General features: G+C 38.5%; 1 protein-coding gene across 4 annotated transcripts in view; it reads right to left on the bottom strand.

Moving 5' to 3' along the window:
• The window catches only part of LOC148870889 (DHHC-type zinc finger family protein), a 35,939-nt gene extending 19,710 nt beyond the window's left edge, over positions 1–16,229 (bottom strand). Inside the window, exons 1-5 of one of the 4 annotated variants that reach the window (XM_088972376.1) lie at positions 16,137–16,229; positions 15,666–16,037; positions 4,740–4,832; positions 4,503–4,604; positions 4,349–4,420 (exon numbers count right to left, since the gene is read on the bottom strand). In XM_088972376.1, the coding sequence (XP_088828502.1) occupies positions 4,349–4,420; positions 4,503–4,604; positions 4,740–4,832; positions 15,666–15,938 (540 nt within the window). In that variant the 5' untranslated portion in view covers positions 15,939–16,037; positions 16,137–16,229. Of the gene's footprint in view, positions 1–4,348; positions 4,421–4,502; positions 4,605–4,739; positions 4,833–15,665; positions 16,087–16,136 lie in introns of those variants that run through there. The other 3 variants (XM_088972377.1, XM_088972375.1, XM_088972378.1) reach the window with 3 other exon arrangements.
• Between the last annotated feature and the right edge of the window lie 204 nt (positions 16,230–16,433).

Genomic DNA, 16,433 nt, shown 5'->3' with positions numbered 1-16,433 from the left:
AAGCCCAGTTCCCAGCGTTCTTTTGTGTGCCCTAATGTAACGTTCTTTGAGTCCATTCCATTTTTCTCTAGGTCAGGTGTCTCTTCTCTTCCTCCACCTCCACTTCCTATTCCCATTGAGGACCCCATTCCTCTTGTTCCAGTTGTGACCAAGTCTTCGCTTCTAGTGCAGCTTCTTGTTGAACGATCACCCATCCGGCAAGTGTATATGCATTGTCATGTACCAGCCCCACCCCCCTGTTTTTGACCTTGATCTCCCTATTGCTTTGTGGAAAGGTAAATGCAGTTCCACTCTTCACCCCATTTCTAATTATGTTTCTATATCTCACTTTTCTACTTCCCATCATTAGTTTGTTTCTATGTTATCCTTTGTTTCTGTTCTTAAGGATGTCCAGGAAGCCCTTACTTCTCTGCGGTGGCGCCAAGCAATGGAAGAAGAACTCTCGGCTCTATTTCATAATCATACATGGGACCTCACCACTCTTCCACCTGATAAGCATGTTGTAGGTTGTAAGTGGGTGTACACTGTTAAGTTTTTACCTGATGGGAGTGTTGAGAGGTTAAAAGTTCGATTGGTTGCCAAAGGTTATTCACAATGTATGGTAGAGATTACACAGACACCTTCTCCCCAGTTGCCAAGATTGACTAAATTCGTGTTTTAATCTCCCTTGCTGCTATGTACGATTGGCCTTTGTTTCAGCTTGACATCAAGAATGCCTTTTTACATGGTGACCTCCTTGAGGAAGTGTATATGAAGCAACCAGGGTTTGTTGCTCAGGGGGAGGATGGTAAGGTGTATAGACTTAAGAAGGCTATTTATGGGCTTAAATAGTCTCCCCGTGCATGGTTTGGAAGATTCAGTGAAGTGGTGAAGGAATTTGGCATGAAACAATGTTAGGTCGACCATTATGTATTCAACTATGAGCCTAGTGCTAGAAAGATTTTATTGGTGGTATATGTAGATGATATTGTTATAATTGTAAGTGATAGGTTGGGGATTGATAGGTTGAAACTTTCTTGCATGATCACTTCCAGAAAAAGGACCTTGGCAAATTAAGATACTTCTTAAGGATAGAGGTAGTGAGGTCCAAGCATGGTATTAATTTGTGTTAGAGGAAATATGTTCTTGAATTGCTAGAGGAGACAGGGTTGTTAGGTGCCAGACCAACCGAAACACCCATGGAACCGAATGTCAAGTTAAGTAGTGATGCAGGTGAGGAGTTTGAAGATCTTGAAAGGTATAGGAGATTGGTAGGTAAGTTGAACTACCTATCCATCACTTGGCCTGATATTTCATTTGTAGTTAGTGTAGTCAGCCAGTTTATGTAGAATCCCTGAATCCCACATTGGGATGCGGTTCTAAGAATTATATGGTAATTGAAGGGGGCTCCAGGTCATGGCTTGTTATATAAAAGTGGAGGAAGTCTTGAGATAGAGGGATACACTGATGCTAACTAGGTCGGTTTCATATCTAACAGAAAGTCCACTATAGGGTATTGCACGTTTCTTGGGGCAATTTGGTGACATGGAAGAGTAAGACACAGATAGTGGTAGCAAAAAAGCAGTGCATAAGTTGAATATAGAGCCATGGCACACACAACATGTGAACTAGTGTAGTTGAAGCATCTCTTAGAGGAAATGGGGTACTTGATTAACACTCCTATGAAGCTGCATTATGATAACCAAGTTGTGTTTCATATTTCTTCTAATCATGTGTTTCATGAAAGAACAAAGCATATAAAAGTTGATTGTCACTTTGTAAAAGAGAAGGTGCTTAGTGGAGTGATAAGTACAACATATGTGAACACAGGAAATCAATGGGCAGACTTGTTTACCAAAGGGTTGAGTCGGGGAAGAGTGGATTACATATGTAACAAGCTGGGACTATATGACATATACTCACCAGCTTGAGGGGGAGTGTTAGAGTCGGTTGTAAAGGGGTAGTATAGTCAATTTACATTGTTTTACATGCTTGATGTAGTTAAAGTAGATCCTAAGTTAAATGATGTGTCCCACACTTAAGTGGGGGCACAATAGTCATTGTGCATTGTTTTAGAAAACTATAAATAAAATTGGCCAACTAGAGAGATGTCTCATGTTCGAACCAGACATTTTCTCTTCTTCTCCTCTTCTCTTATCTTCTCTTTTCTTTCTTCTACTCTTTCACCATTATTTATCTCCTTACTATTTCGAACCTTAGAACATTACAGGTCTGAACTTCATCAAGCGGCAATGTTAATGGCCACCTTGTTGTCGTAGTAAAGGGACATTGGGTCGTCAATTGAATAACCCAATTCACCAATTAAAATTTTCACCGGAAGTACTTCAGCAAAGTTTGGGAGGTACCAATAATGAAAGCGATGTCATCAACAAACTAAAGCAAACCCGCCTTGGAAGCCCCCTCCTTTACTCCAAAGTTGTCAACATATCCTCCTATAAAACTTGACCTATCAGCATGGCCATTGCCTCTTTCACACAAATAAACAGAAGAGCAGATATGGAGTACTCTTTCTTGTGGCTATTAGTGGTATTTTAACCATGGATCATTTAAAGAATAGAGGCTTTTGAATGTATAGAGTTTTTCTTTTATGCAACAATCATGAGACTGGAAAATGCATACTCATTCAGAGTAGAATGGAGGAATTTGTATGATCTTTCTCCTATTCCTTGTTTAGAATAATGGGTCTTTAGTTCTTCACAGGACTATTTTTTCTGACTTGCATTTTTGTGCATTCAACTAAAAGGTTTTGCATTTTTAGTGATAGGATCAGAGTTGGATATACTCAAACCTATCCAAACCTGATCCCTTTACAGACTTGAAGTTGATTCTGGATGCTTGGGGACAATGGTGAAATTGCTGGAACCCTGAGAACAAATCAGATTTATTATCTTGACACAGGCAAGAATTATGCACGTGACTTGTATGAAGACTTAGAAACTGAGATTATGATGTTTTTGTTTCCTTTTCTGCACAGGATCCACATCCATATTCATGTAATTGTAAACCACTGAATGAACTATAATTTTCCCATATAAATAATAGGACTTGGACTTATTCTCTCAATTTTTTTTTTTTTATCAGTAAAGGTAAATTTGTTAAGCATTCTGTGGGTAAGTTACCCACTTCCACAGGATTATCCAAATACAACTAGACTGCAATCCCCAAACCCAGCCTTATTCTCTCAAATTTTTTAAAGGTTAAAAATTTTTCGTCATCCAATTAAGAAATATTTGGACTGAATTTCACATGGAAAGAGAGTCAACATCTAAGCCTTTTCCCAACTATATGGGGTCAACTACATGAATCCTGTTCCTCCTCCCATCCATTCTGTTCAATGCCATATCCATTGTTAAATCATGGGACCTTAAATCATTTCTCACTATAACCCATGTACTTTTTGGTCTGCCCATAGCAGTGTAACATATAATTACACATTGTATCATATCCATTGTAATATAACTATAAATACGTATTGTATCATTTAAATAATATATAATTACATTCCACATGTAATATATGTATTATTTTATGTCTAATTTATATTATCGTTATTTCAGTTTTTAATTTTTTATTAATAAAAATTGCTAAAAATTAGAATTTGAAGCTAGAAAAGGGGTCTTTTGGAAAAAAGAGCAGGGCAAGGCACCTTGGAATGTATAAATCTTGAAAAGTTACTCAAAATCAATATAAAGATCAGCCCAATCGGACAACCAAGTGCAGAGTTCTGGCCTCTAGAAGTTTTCCATACATTTTAGTGTGTAACCTATGACCTGGTGACCAGGTCAAATGGATTTTGACCAAGTCAACAGTTTTTGGTCAAACCTCAAGTTTTAGGAAAACCGGACCCAGAATTGTGACCAAGTGACAATTCATATGGTTTGACTGGATGGATCAACGATGGGTTGAAAACACTATCCCATAACTCTTCAAGCCCCTTCAACTTGTAACAGATCACATGGAAAGAGAGTGATGTAACAATAGATGTTTCAACACCACCTTAGCTGCAACGTGTAAAAAAATTTGTACAAACAATTGAAGGGCTCTTTAGTCCAAATAGAAATTATGGTATATACCTGTGAGTTATTATTATTATTTTTTTGCCTTTTGATAGGGAAGCTCAGTGGTCAATTGTTACTAGTAAGTAATGATGATTGATGAAAGTGGGATTTGATGTGGGGTTTGGTGTTGACTCCCCCAGACATTGTGTCTATGTGTGTGTGAGCAAACAAGTGAACGAGTGAGTGAGTGAGTGAGTGAGAGAGAGAGAGAGATGCATAAACCTAGACCCATGTGTTCAGACAAAAAGTCCAAAACCTTTTGCTCATATGGCTACTGCTAGGTAACTTACATAGAAAATCTTGAGAGGAAATTTTTCACCAGATTTCCAGTCCTTTTTAAGCGCTGCACTTAAAATGATGACCTAAAACATGCCAACAAAATTTTACTCACATTTTCATGTTTGATTTGATAAAATTTATAACAAGAATAAATTGATAACGTACCATGGAATAGAGGCAGCCCATGGCTGCATATATGACAAGGTTGACAAAGGCCTTATAATTTGAATAGCCAACACAGTTGTTTACCCACAGACAGTGATGATCCTGCATCCAACATTTGAGTTTTTGAAACTTACCTGTATTGTCTGAAGAGAAGAATGAACAACCAAAATATACATCACGGCTAAGCCTAGAACTTAAACTCGATATGCCTACACCACACACAGTCCATGTACCTACCATCTTCAGAATACAACTTCTGCAGACCCGGCAATGATGAGCTCTGGGGGGCTTGTAAATGCAACACTTGTCACAATATCTTGATCGTACACCCTGTTAAGTAACATGTAAAATTGGAATTTAAAAGTTGTCTCATGCAAACTTTGACAGACATGTTACTGGATAAACTACACAAATTTGAAACCTTATAAGGTATATGGTGCAACTAAAATCATAATCAGCATGACAGTTTATACAGTCACAGACATTTTGATAATTATTTGCAATAATCCTCATTTATTTATGGTGCTTATGGCTTATTTCCATAGAAAATTCCTACCAAGAAATGACTAGGCACTTGTGATTGGCTAGGTGTCAAGTATACAAAATCTCAAGATAATCTAGGTCCTGTTTATGTTATAACCTAGTGGATTAGGATATCCCAAGACCTAGATGTCTAGATGTCTGTTTACTCATTACTTCAACCTTAACGAGATATCCTCTGCTGTTTACCACAAATAGAAAGCATTGAATTTCAATTATGTTGTCCATGATTCCTTCTAGGGGCAAATTCAAAAGTCACAAATTCTTGATTAACTTGTTAATGCATCTGCTATGTTCCCAAAGGATTGAATTCTGGGGATTTGTGGGTTGCTTTTTGTTGGATGTATGATGGTACCAATGGCCCTTGGAGTTCAAGGCATTTCATTGAAGAGGTGGGAAGCCTTGGCATCCAGGAGGAAATCCATTTGAGATATATACAATGTAGGATTACTGACCAATTGGAAGTTAATCCAGTGGAGATTCTGTGACTTGGTGTATCTTATTAGTATAATCCCTGCTGTATATTACTTATATACCTTATTCTTTTTCTCTTTCAGCCCTATATGGGCATTCTTGTAATTGTACATATCTTTTAATATATAAGAGACTCTTTGAGGTGGAGGTCATTCATTTTTGACACCTCTAAGATTATTTTTGTTCTTTTCTCTATTTAGCCAAGGGTGTTGACATGGTATAAAAGCAGGTTGCTCTCTGATCTACTTTTTCTCTCTTTGAACATCACTAGAAGCAGTAGTAATCCTGTCGTATCAGGGCTGTTTTGATCAAACCTTTTCTGTTCAGTCTACTTTGTGCAACCAGCAGGAGAGATTTTATTAGATCTCTCTTGGGAGACATTGGTTCGAGGCCAAACTTCAGATCTGGTGTCGCCTAGACCTGATCTATTCTCCCTACAAACAGTATCTGATTTGGTGAAGTCTTTGAAGGAGTTCTGATCTTCTTGGGGCAGCAATACTGTACAGTTTCCTTTTTTAGACTGCAACAGCTTTGGAGTTCAAGCCTTCTACACTAGCCTACGATTTAGGATTTTCTCTCCAGATTGAAGGGTTCTCTCAAGCTCTTTTTAACCCTACACTCAGTTTCTGGTTTGGAGTTTTCTAAGGACTGTTTCGATCAGCACAAGGCACCTCTTTGTTCTTGGAAAAGACGCCTGATATGTTGGTAAATCACAGTTTTCTCTCAATTGGCTGACTCAATCAACCTATAACCCTAGATCTGGACTTGCTTCAGAAAATCAACACTTTGGACTTGCTTCAGAAAAAAATACTGAATTGGTTCTTATCCCCTCATGTTTGTAGCCTTTGCTTGAAGAGTGGTGAGACAGTAAATCATCTACTAATATCTTGTCATTTTGTTACTCTTATTTGGGATTGGTTTTCCTCTCTCTTTGGGTGTAAGTGGGTTCCTCCTACAAGAGTGGTGGATCTTTTTGAATCTAGCTTTTTTCATCAGTCAAATAAAAGAGGAAATGTGGAGAGCAACGGGGGCAGCAGTTGTTTGGGCAGTGTGGGAAGAGAGAAATAATAGAATCTTTCAAGGGAAAAAAAAATCAGCACATGAAGTCATAGAAGGGATCACCATCAGGATCATACATTGGGTGAAATCACTAGATCTGTTCTAGGACTTCTCTGTAGATGATTTAATTAGAGGGTGGAGTGCGGTAGCAGCTTCTTCCTGCCCCTCTTTAGCTATTCAAGAGGACTAGTCGCCCCCGTTATCTTTGGATGTTAAGTTAAACTTTGCTGGCAGTTCCATAGGTAATCCAGGCCCCTCTGGAATTAGGGATGTCTTTAGAGATGGGAGAGGAAATGTCTTGGCCCTTTATTTTGGCCCTATAGGACTGGGGGACTCTCTTAGAGCAGAAGTTTTGGCACTCCTACAAGGGCTCAAGCTGGCTAAACAGCTGGGCTTTCAGTAGTTGGAAGTGGAGGGAGACTCGAAATTGATAATAGGTTGGATGCAAACAAACAACTTGGGCGCTTGGTCCCTTAGACAACCCGTAAGGGAGATTATCCAACTAACAAGGGAGCTTGAAGTCAGGTTTAAATGGAGTAGGAGATCAGCCAATGCAATGGCTGATACATTAGCAAAGCAAGGAGTTAGTAGGCAGAACCTTTTTGGGGCCTGTTTGTAATCTGTGGAGGGGTCACCTTGTTTTTTGAAGGTGACAGTTGTACTAAGTTTCTTAAAGAATTAATGAAAGTTACTGTTTCCAATAAAAAAAAAACCATAGATCTGGTGTCATCCTAGGGTTTTCTTGCTGCCCACTTATCTGTTTCAGATTTCAGATTGATATTTGAGAGATTTTAGATTCGACAGTTCTAAAACTTGCCTTTTTTGGATTGTCAACTTGAGTTCTTGATTGCTGAAGCTGTTTATGGTATATTATTGGGGTCCTTTGACTTTCTCTAATATTGGAATACCTCACTTTCCCTTGGACTAGAGTAGACTGTTGCTGAATTTGGTTTTCTCTGATATCCTTGTGTCTAGACTGTCGTTTTCTTGCTGAAATGGCCTTTGATAGAGACGACATTATTCCTGTTTGTGTTGTTCAGCCGAACTGAGAAAAGAGGAAGAAAGAAGAGGAAGAAGAAGGTGAATAGTGTCGAACTGAGAAGACTATACATCTAACCCAGTCAACCAAGCTTAAACATTACAAAAAAATAAAGTTACAAGGACTAAAATGCCCTGCATATGAGGAGACATACAGCTAACACTTAGGGGAAAAGACCAAAATACCCCTCTTTAGTCAACTCTACCACTCCCCCTCAAGCTGGAGTATATATCATATAATCCCAGCTTGTTACATATATAGCTCACTCTTCCCGAACTCAACCCTTTTGTGAATAGATCTACCCATTGATCACCTGTTCTCACATGCTTAGTACTTATCTCACCATTGATGACCTTTTCCCTTACAAAGTGGCAATCTACCTCTATGTGTTTAGTTCTCTCATGAAAAACTAGGTTGGATGAGATGTGAATTGCAACCTGATTGTTACAGTATAGCTTCATGGGTTTGCTTATTGAAAACCCGATTTCCTGCAATAGATTCTTCAACCATACTACCTTACATGTATGTGCCATGGCCCTGTATTCTACTTCTACACTACTCCTTGCTACAACAGCCTGCTTCATGCTCTTCCAAGTCACTAGGTTTCCTCCCAAAAAGGTGCAATAACCTATAGTGGATCTCTTGTCTGATACAGAGCCAGCCCAGTCTACGTCGGTGTATCCAACTACTTCAAGATCACCTCCTGGCTTGTATAGTAACCCAGTGAGGCACCCAAGGATTCTGCATGAACTAGCTTACCACACTAACGGCAAAAGAGATTCCATGCCCAGTGATAGTTAGATAGTTCAGTTCTCCCACTAGCCTTCTATACCTTCCAGGATTATCAAACAATTCACCTGTGTCACTTCCCAACTTCACATTTAGTTCCATTGGAGTTTCAGCTGGTTTAGCACCTAACAACCCCGTTTCTTCCAACAGGTCAAGAACATATTTCTGCTGACAGAGGTCGATGCCTTCCTTTGATCTTGCAACTTCTATACCCAGAAAATACTTCAACTTCCCAAGATCTTTTGTTTGAAAGTGATTTTGTAGGAATGTCTTCAATCTATCAATCCCAACTCTATCACTACCAGTTATGACTATGTCATCCACATACACTACCAACAAGATCTTCCCGGCTACAGAGTCATAGCTAAATACTAAATGGTTAACTTGACATTATATCATTCCAAACTCCTTCACCACTTCACTGAATTTTCCAAACCAAGTACAGGGAGACTGTTTGAGCCCATAGATAGCCTTCTTGAGCTTACACACCTTACCATCCTCCCCCTAAGCAACAAACCCTGGTGGTTGCTCCATGTACACTTCCTCTAGAAGATCACCATGAAGAAAGGCATTTTTAATATCAAGCTGAAAGAGAGGCCAATATACAGTGCAGATAAAGAAATCAACACACGTACTGAGCCAATCTTTGCAACTAGAGATAAGGTTTCGACATAGTCTACACCATAAAGTTGAGAGTACCATTTTGCAACTAAACTTGCTTTCAGCCATTCCACTCTCCCATCTGGTAGATACTTAACAGTATACACCCACTTACAACCAACAACATGTTTACCCGGGGGAAGATTAGTGAGTTCCCATGTATGATTGTGATGAAGAGCAGAGAGTTCTTCCATAACTTTTCGCCAACCTGGTGAGGTAAGAGCCTCCTGAACATCCTAGGTATAGATATAGAGGATAACAAGGCAATAAACTCACGATGGGCAGCAAAAATGTGAGATACAGAAACATAATTGGATATAGGATGTAGTGTGCAACTACATTTACCTTTCCGCACTGCAATAGAAAGGTCAAGGTCAGAAGGCAATTCAGTTGTGGAAAGAGCTGGATCAGCCGCCAGAGTAGAAGGTGGTGGAGGTGCTGGCCTTTGCCGATGAGTATACACTTAACGAATTTATGGTCTTTCAGAACACTCCTGCACTGGGGAAGATGTAGACCCAGGCATAATGGGAACCACCAAGATGGAATTATCAACTAGAAGAGGAAGAGGAACCTCTATAGGAGGAGAAGGGATATCAGAAGGAGAGAAGTATGGCACCGATTCGAAAAATGTAACATCAAGACACAAAGGATTTTCGAGTAATAGGGTTGTAGCATTTATACCATTTCTGGGTCCTAGAGTAGTCAAGGAAGATACATTTAATGGAACGAGCATCCAACTTGTCTAGTCCAGGACCAAGATTCTGAACAAAGCACACACACCTGAAGATCCTGGAAGTCAGAGGATATGGAGACAGTGGGAAATAAGATAGAGAACGGAGAACGACCATTCAGAATAAATGAGGGCATGCGATTAATGAGAAAACAAGCAGTCAGGACTACATCACTCCAAAAATGTTTAGGAGCATTCATATGATGAAGGAGAGACTGAGTTGTTTCAAGTATATGTCGGTTCTTCCTCTCAGCCACCCCATTTTGCTGAGGGGTGTGAGCACAATATGTCTGATGAATAATACCATGTTGTTCCAAGTATTGCTAGAATGAAGAAAGAAAATACTCTCCGCCATTGTCAGAATGAAGAATTTTAAGTGAAACACCAAATTGTATTAAAACGTGATAGAACAATTGAGGGATTTGGTTAGTTTACTATCAAACATAAGATTGAAAGGAAACTTGGGAACGTATAAAACAGAAGTCAAAGAAAGAGATGTTGTGTTAACATTACCAACACCATATATGGGGGAAGTAGATCCATTGGCAAGGGTCACATTATTCGATGTAGAAGTTGGAAAAAGGGAGGAAAACACACCTGGAGTCCCAGTCATGTGATCAGAGGCTCCAGAGTCAATTATCCAAGGTGAAGGTTTGGATGCTAGGCAAGCTATACCTGAATGAGCAAGAGTGGCAGTATTCTGATGTGAGGTGGCCTGAAGAAACCTCTCATACTCCTCTTGGAATACTCATCATCTCCTTCCCAGAAGTAGTTGTGATTGTAGAGGATGTTGGATCAACTGGTTGAATATCACTGACTTCACTACCACCAACAGCTGCATGATTAGCCCATGTTGATGGTGGGCCATGCAAATCATAGCAGAAGTTAACTGTGTGTCCTTCTCTCCCACAATGTGTGCATTTTCTAGTGGTGCTCCCCCTTCCTCTTCCACAGCCTCCCCTTGAATCACGACCTCCACCACCACAATCACCCATAGGGTTACCACGGCCTCCCTTAACTGTATGACCACCTCCTCTGTGTCCATAAGAACCACCTTGAATGCCAACAAGTGCTGATCTATCGAAACGTATGTTACACTCTGTGGGGGTAAGAGATATCCTACGGAGATAGGCAAACACCTCTTCTAGAGTAGGGAGAGAAGATCCTCCCAATATCTGTGCTTTGACAGGTTCATATTTTGCTTTCAGTCCCACCAGGAACCGAGTAACATCTAGTTGTTCCCTTTGTTGTTGTTGAATCTTAACGTCCGGTGTTAAGGGATGATAGACATTAAGTTCATTCCGAAGATTCTTCATACTGGCATAATATTCTTCAAGAGTATGGTTTCCCTACTACAAACTGAAGTATTCCTGATAAAGCTAATAAACCCTTGTGTTGTTTTGTCTAGAGTAGAGTTTCTTGGCATGTTCCCATATATCCCTTGTTGTATCTAAAAACATGAAATTAACACTGATTCTAGGCTCCATACTATTCCACAACCATGTCGTAATTTGACCATCCTCTTGCTCCCAACCACTAAAACCCAAGGATTCAGCACTAGGCTTCTCCACCCGTACATGTTTCACTTTCTTCTTAGCCTTCAGAAACACCTCCACCGACTTGGCCCATGGAACATAGTTTTCACCATTAAGTTTGATCGAGGTCATCTGGACAATTAAAAAATCAGAGGAAATCATGACACTTGATTTCTGGTCACCACTCGCATTTCCCATCAAAGCCATTTCAGTCTACAAAGTCGGTTCTGCCCATCACACACAAAAAAAAAAAAAAAAAAAAGTTCCAACCACTGCACTACAGTCTGTTAGCTACCACACAAGCACACTTGCAATCACCAAGTACTGGCCTTAGCATACATTTGGCCACTTCAACCACCACTGTACTACTAACATGCAGATTTAAAACCACAAAGAATCCCTCTTGAAACTGCTCATTAGAGGATTCAAACCACCACGACTGCACCTACTCGACCACCATAGTTGTCACACCCATGGTGATAGTAGTCTACACGAAAAAAAAAAAAAAAACCCTTTTTTTTCTAGCCACTCGACTGTTGTCCACTTTCCTTGTCACTAGAAGTCAAAACTCTAAAACCCTAGAGGTTGCACAGGAATTTGGGTTGTGTTGCAGTCTTCTACCCCAGATTTCTCGCACCAGAAAAAAAAAACCGAAAAAAAAAGAAGAAGAACTGAGAAATATTAGTTGAGGAAGTTGTAATCGACTGTTATCAATGGCGCTCTGATACCATGTTTGTGTTGTTTAGTCGAACTGAGAAAAGAGGAAGAAAGAAGAGAAGAAGAAGAAGTAGAAGAAGAAGAAGAAGAAGAAGAAGAAGAAGAAGAAGAAGAGAAGAGGAAGAAGAAGGTGAATAGTGTTGAACTGAGAAGACTACTCGTCTAACCCAGTCGACCAAGCTTAAACATTACAAAAAAAAATACAAGGACTAAAATGCCCCTGCATATGAGGAGACATACAGCTAACACTTTACTTAGGAGAAAAGACCAAAATACCCCTCTTTAGTTAACTCTAACAATTCCTATAAAACTGGACGGATCAACCTATGGGATTGACACTGCTGTTGTAGCACATGAGAGTAAGAAATCTACTACTGGTGGTGATTCTTTTGTTAAAAGCGATTCTCTGGCATCTATGGTTGAGGAAAACATTCGACAACTGATAACACCTGCTATCTCTTTTGCCTTTTTTACTATTGGCTTACTTGGTGAGTATGAGTTTTCCAGTTATTGTTCTTCTCCTTCTCATGTCTAGGCATCAGTTTGAGGGGGAATGCGGAGATTCTGTGACTTAATGTATCTTATTAGTATAGTCCCTGTTGTATATTACTTATATATCTTATTCTTTTTTCTCTTTCAGCCCTATATGGGCATTTTGTAATTGTACATATCTTTTAATATATAAGAGACTCTTTGAGGTGGGGGTCATTCATTCTTGACACCTCCAAGATTATTTTTGTTCTTTTCTCTATTCAGCCAAGGATGTTGACAAATCCAAATCTGATTCAAGTCTCATTTGATTAAGGTGGATCAAGAACCAACAAACAAATTCTTGTGGGCTTTAAGTGCAGTCATTTTTATAATCATCGGGATAGAATTATGTGGGATGATAGCTCTATTTGTTGATCTTGTTTCTGTTCTGATGTGGTTTGTGTTGTCTGCTTTATATTGAGGGAAGCTCTCTCTTGGATTCCTTTTTATCATTTAATGGATATTCATCATTCATTTTTCAAAAAAGGGACCAATTAGACATCCAGTGGATCAAACCAGGTTTTCATTTTGATATCTGTTTACCATCTAGTGAATTAACCAAACTATAATATAGGTTTGTCCAATTTATAAAAGGTTTATATATACATAGTAAGAAGAGTAGACTTTCTAAACATTTTTTCAGAAATATCTTCAATACAGAATGGTTGGTATGTTCACTGAACATAAATCCAGAATTGTATTTGACTTAAGGTATCAATGTTCTCAAAACATAAATTACTTAACAACTAGTCAATTGGCTAGTCACTTGAGGACCATATCAACTGCATCTTATCTATTTGTTCAATACCCATGATGCAGTAGACTAGATGATTTAGAATTAACTAGGTTGAGTAATTCAACTAAGAACTAGTATGCAAACAATGGCAATAAGTTTAAGTAGGTATGCCAACAATCCATTACGTGAATGCCTTTTATTTTGTTATATGTATGGCAATTAGTTTAAGTAGGTATGCTAGCATGTGGTTGGGGTGAAGGTAGAGAAGTTGAAAAAGGCACAAAAATGAAAAGAAAGAGTGACAGAGGAAATCTTTTAGGTCTTCTTCCAATATGTGAGGTATTGTTGTAAAGAAGTTGGCACAAACAATATGATCACATCGGACAGTCAAATCTGTCTTACCGTTTTTATATTTACAGCACATCAAACTTACATTTTTCATATTTAAAAGGCAGGGAAATGTGTGCTACATGCTCTATATCTTTTTTATTGCATATTTGTAGTCTTTTTTTATAGATGACAGAAATATTTTATTAAAATGATACTTTTTTGTATTTTATCAAAATACAATGACAATATTACAACTGAAGCTGAAAACCCCAAAAGATGGTAGTTAGCCACAGCTAACCAGTAACCACCATACATTAATGCCCAAAAATACATTAAACACCCCTACCCATTTTAGATTTACAATTGGGCACAAAATTCTGAAGAGGAAAAGTCAACTAAGCCTGGACCTATATTCTAAATGAGATACTCAACTCAACAAAATTTTATCCCAACTGCATAACATTGGCAACATGAATCTTGTTTTACCATCCCGCAATGGTCTTAATTTCTTCTTCTTCGAGTATCTTCTCTAACCTTTGCACTTTATTCAAGGAAGAGCACCCACCCCTGCCCCTTTTACACTTGATCTTCCATTAACTTATGAGCATGATCCTTAGAAATAATCATCAGCATCTTTTCAATCTCACTTTCATTAGTCATAATTGTATATCCCAGAATTCAATAAATTGGAAAGAAAATATTTTCCTTCCTTTCAGTATAATATGAAAAAAAAAAGGTATTTTTCTGTCCATTTATTTTTAGAATCAATTTACCTCTTCTCTTCTAAAGACTTCTTCATGCTACTGTTCTAATATCCAACCCTCAAAATTTCTTCAGGCTCTAGGGGTGTTGTTCTACCATCTAACTAAAACTTTCAACTTTCTGTCCTGAAGAAAGAAACATTCCTATCAACATTTTCAACTTGGATGATAAACTGGAGACTCTTTATAGGCCTGAAACTTATAACAATATACTTTCTTTTTCTTTAACAGAGTAATGATGCATTGAGAAATGGATTGGGCAATGACCAAACATAGATCTAATGTCCTAATAAAACTTGTTAAGAGTGTTTCAACCTTCTAACAGACACCAGGAAGATATCTAATTTGCAACAGATTGAAATTGCTTCTAAAGAGACCAACTGAAACTAATAGTGAGCAAATCAGATCCTTGAGACTGAAGATGCTTTCTGACCCAAACTCTTCAGTACCCCTCCATCTATGGTTATTCTACTACCACAATTGTTCTCATGATACAAATCTTATGATTGAAGTTATGCTCTATGCAACCGAAGTGCAGGAAGCATGTAGTTAAGCTCTTACCAAACTGCACCCCACCCTAACCCCCTCTATCACTGGGATTCAAGAACACTGCTGCAATTAGCATCCCATTCAAAACCATTAACAATTATTTTCAATCTGAGCTGAATAGAGTAGCTTACCAGTTACCATTAGCCCACCCAAGCAAGATATTACTCTAAGCCCCACATCACAATCAACAGCGTGCAAAACCAAGTGATGGATACAAAACCCATCTTACATCCTTTATACTCCAAGTACTAGATGTTGTCAAAGTTCCTTTAGTCTAAGTTTACAATTTGACTCCACTCGATCTTGATTAACAATTTATGATTGATACGATGGCTAGAGAATACAATACCTTAGTTTCAATTTATAACCAATTCCTAAATTCATTACATTATATTCTCTAATTCACTAACTTCATAAGGCCATTTCTCTGTACCATGAAACAATTACGTTCAACGATAAATCCATTTTTCAGTTTACTATCTAATATTGATCCTATTCTTATATCTTCAATTAATCCTCTCGTTTACCATTTTAAAATAAAGGGAAAAGGACATCCCATTCCATGTTTTAATTTAGCATATAGATCTTGGTCATTAACATATAAACAACGATAACTGAGCTACAACTGAACAATAGAATACAACATAAATGGACCAAAAAGAAGCGCAACGATTAATCTTCGACATTTTAACGAATTTCTTATAAAAACTTACGTTTTTCTTAAGAGCTTGATCCGAGGCTTCACCGTCTTCAACATCGGGCACAAAGGTAGGTGGAACATGCCCTGGATCAATGAGAACACAAGCAGCAAAGGAGACGAGCCACATGAAAGCTAAAGAACTGAAGATCAACGCATTCAAGATACCAGCAGGACTTTTCAATCCCAACCAATCTTCGATGAAAACGAAAACCGTGGTGTAATAAATGAAACCGACCAAGAAAAGAACTGATAAAACCGGAACAGATAGGAGTCTTTTGCACTTCATCGATTTACTTCTCTGAAGATAGAAAAAGCGAAATGGTTGGATGATATAGCACAGGTCCTTTTGTCCTCAATTCCCAAATCACCAGAAATTGGAAACGCTCTGTAAAATATTTGCAATTGAAGAAATGAACAATTGAAGCTCGGTCCACAAATCGAAAATTGAAACTTTGAAAGTTGGTAATTTCATATTTTTTCTTACGAACTTCAGCGATTCCAATCAGACCAGACGGTTGGACCGGGAGAACTATTAGCCGAATAAAAAATGAGTTCATACACCCAATGCCTTTACAATGGGAATTACGATGGTGTGTCAGTCTAAATGTAGTAGTGTAACATGCATTTACCATTTAGGGCTGTCAACGGGTCGGGTCCAGTACAACCGGAATTAATCTCACAAGAAATATTAAGAACTCGGAGCGGAATAGACCGACCCGATGGGATCTGTAATTTTAGACTTAGAGTCGAATTATAATCAGGTTTGACCCAATCGATTGTC

The sequence above is a fragment of the Nelumbo lutea genome, chromosome 2 (genome assembly GCF_056320005.1).
Source record: "Nelumbo lutea isolate HS-2025 chromosome 2, American lotus-T2T, whole genome shotgun sequence".
Lineage (NCBI taxonomy): Eukaryota > Viridiplantae > Streptophyta > Magnoliopsida > Proteales > Nelumbonaceae > Nelumbo > Nelumbo lutea.
This window is presented reverse-complemented; position numbering and strand designations above follow the sequence as displayed.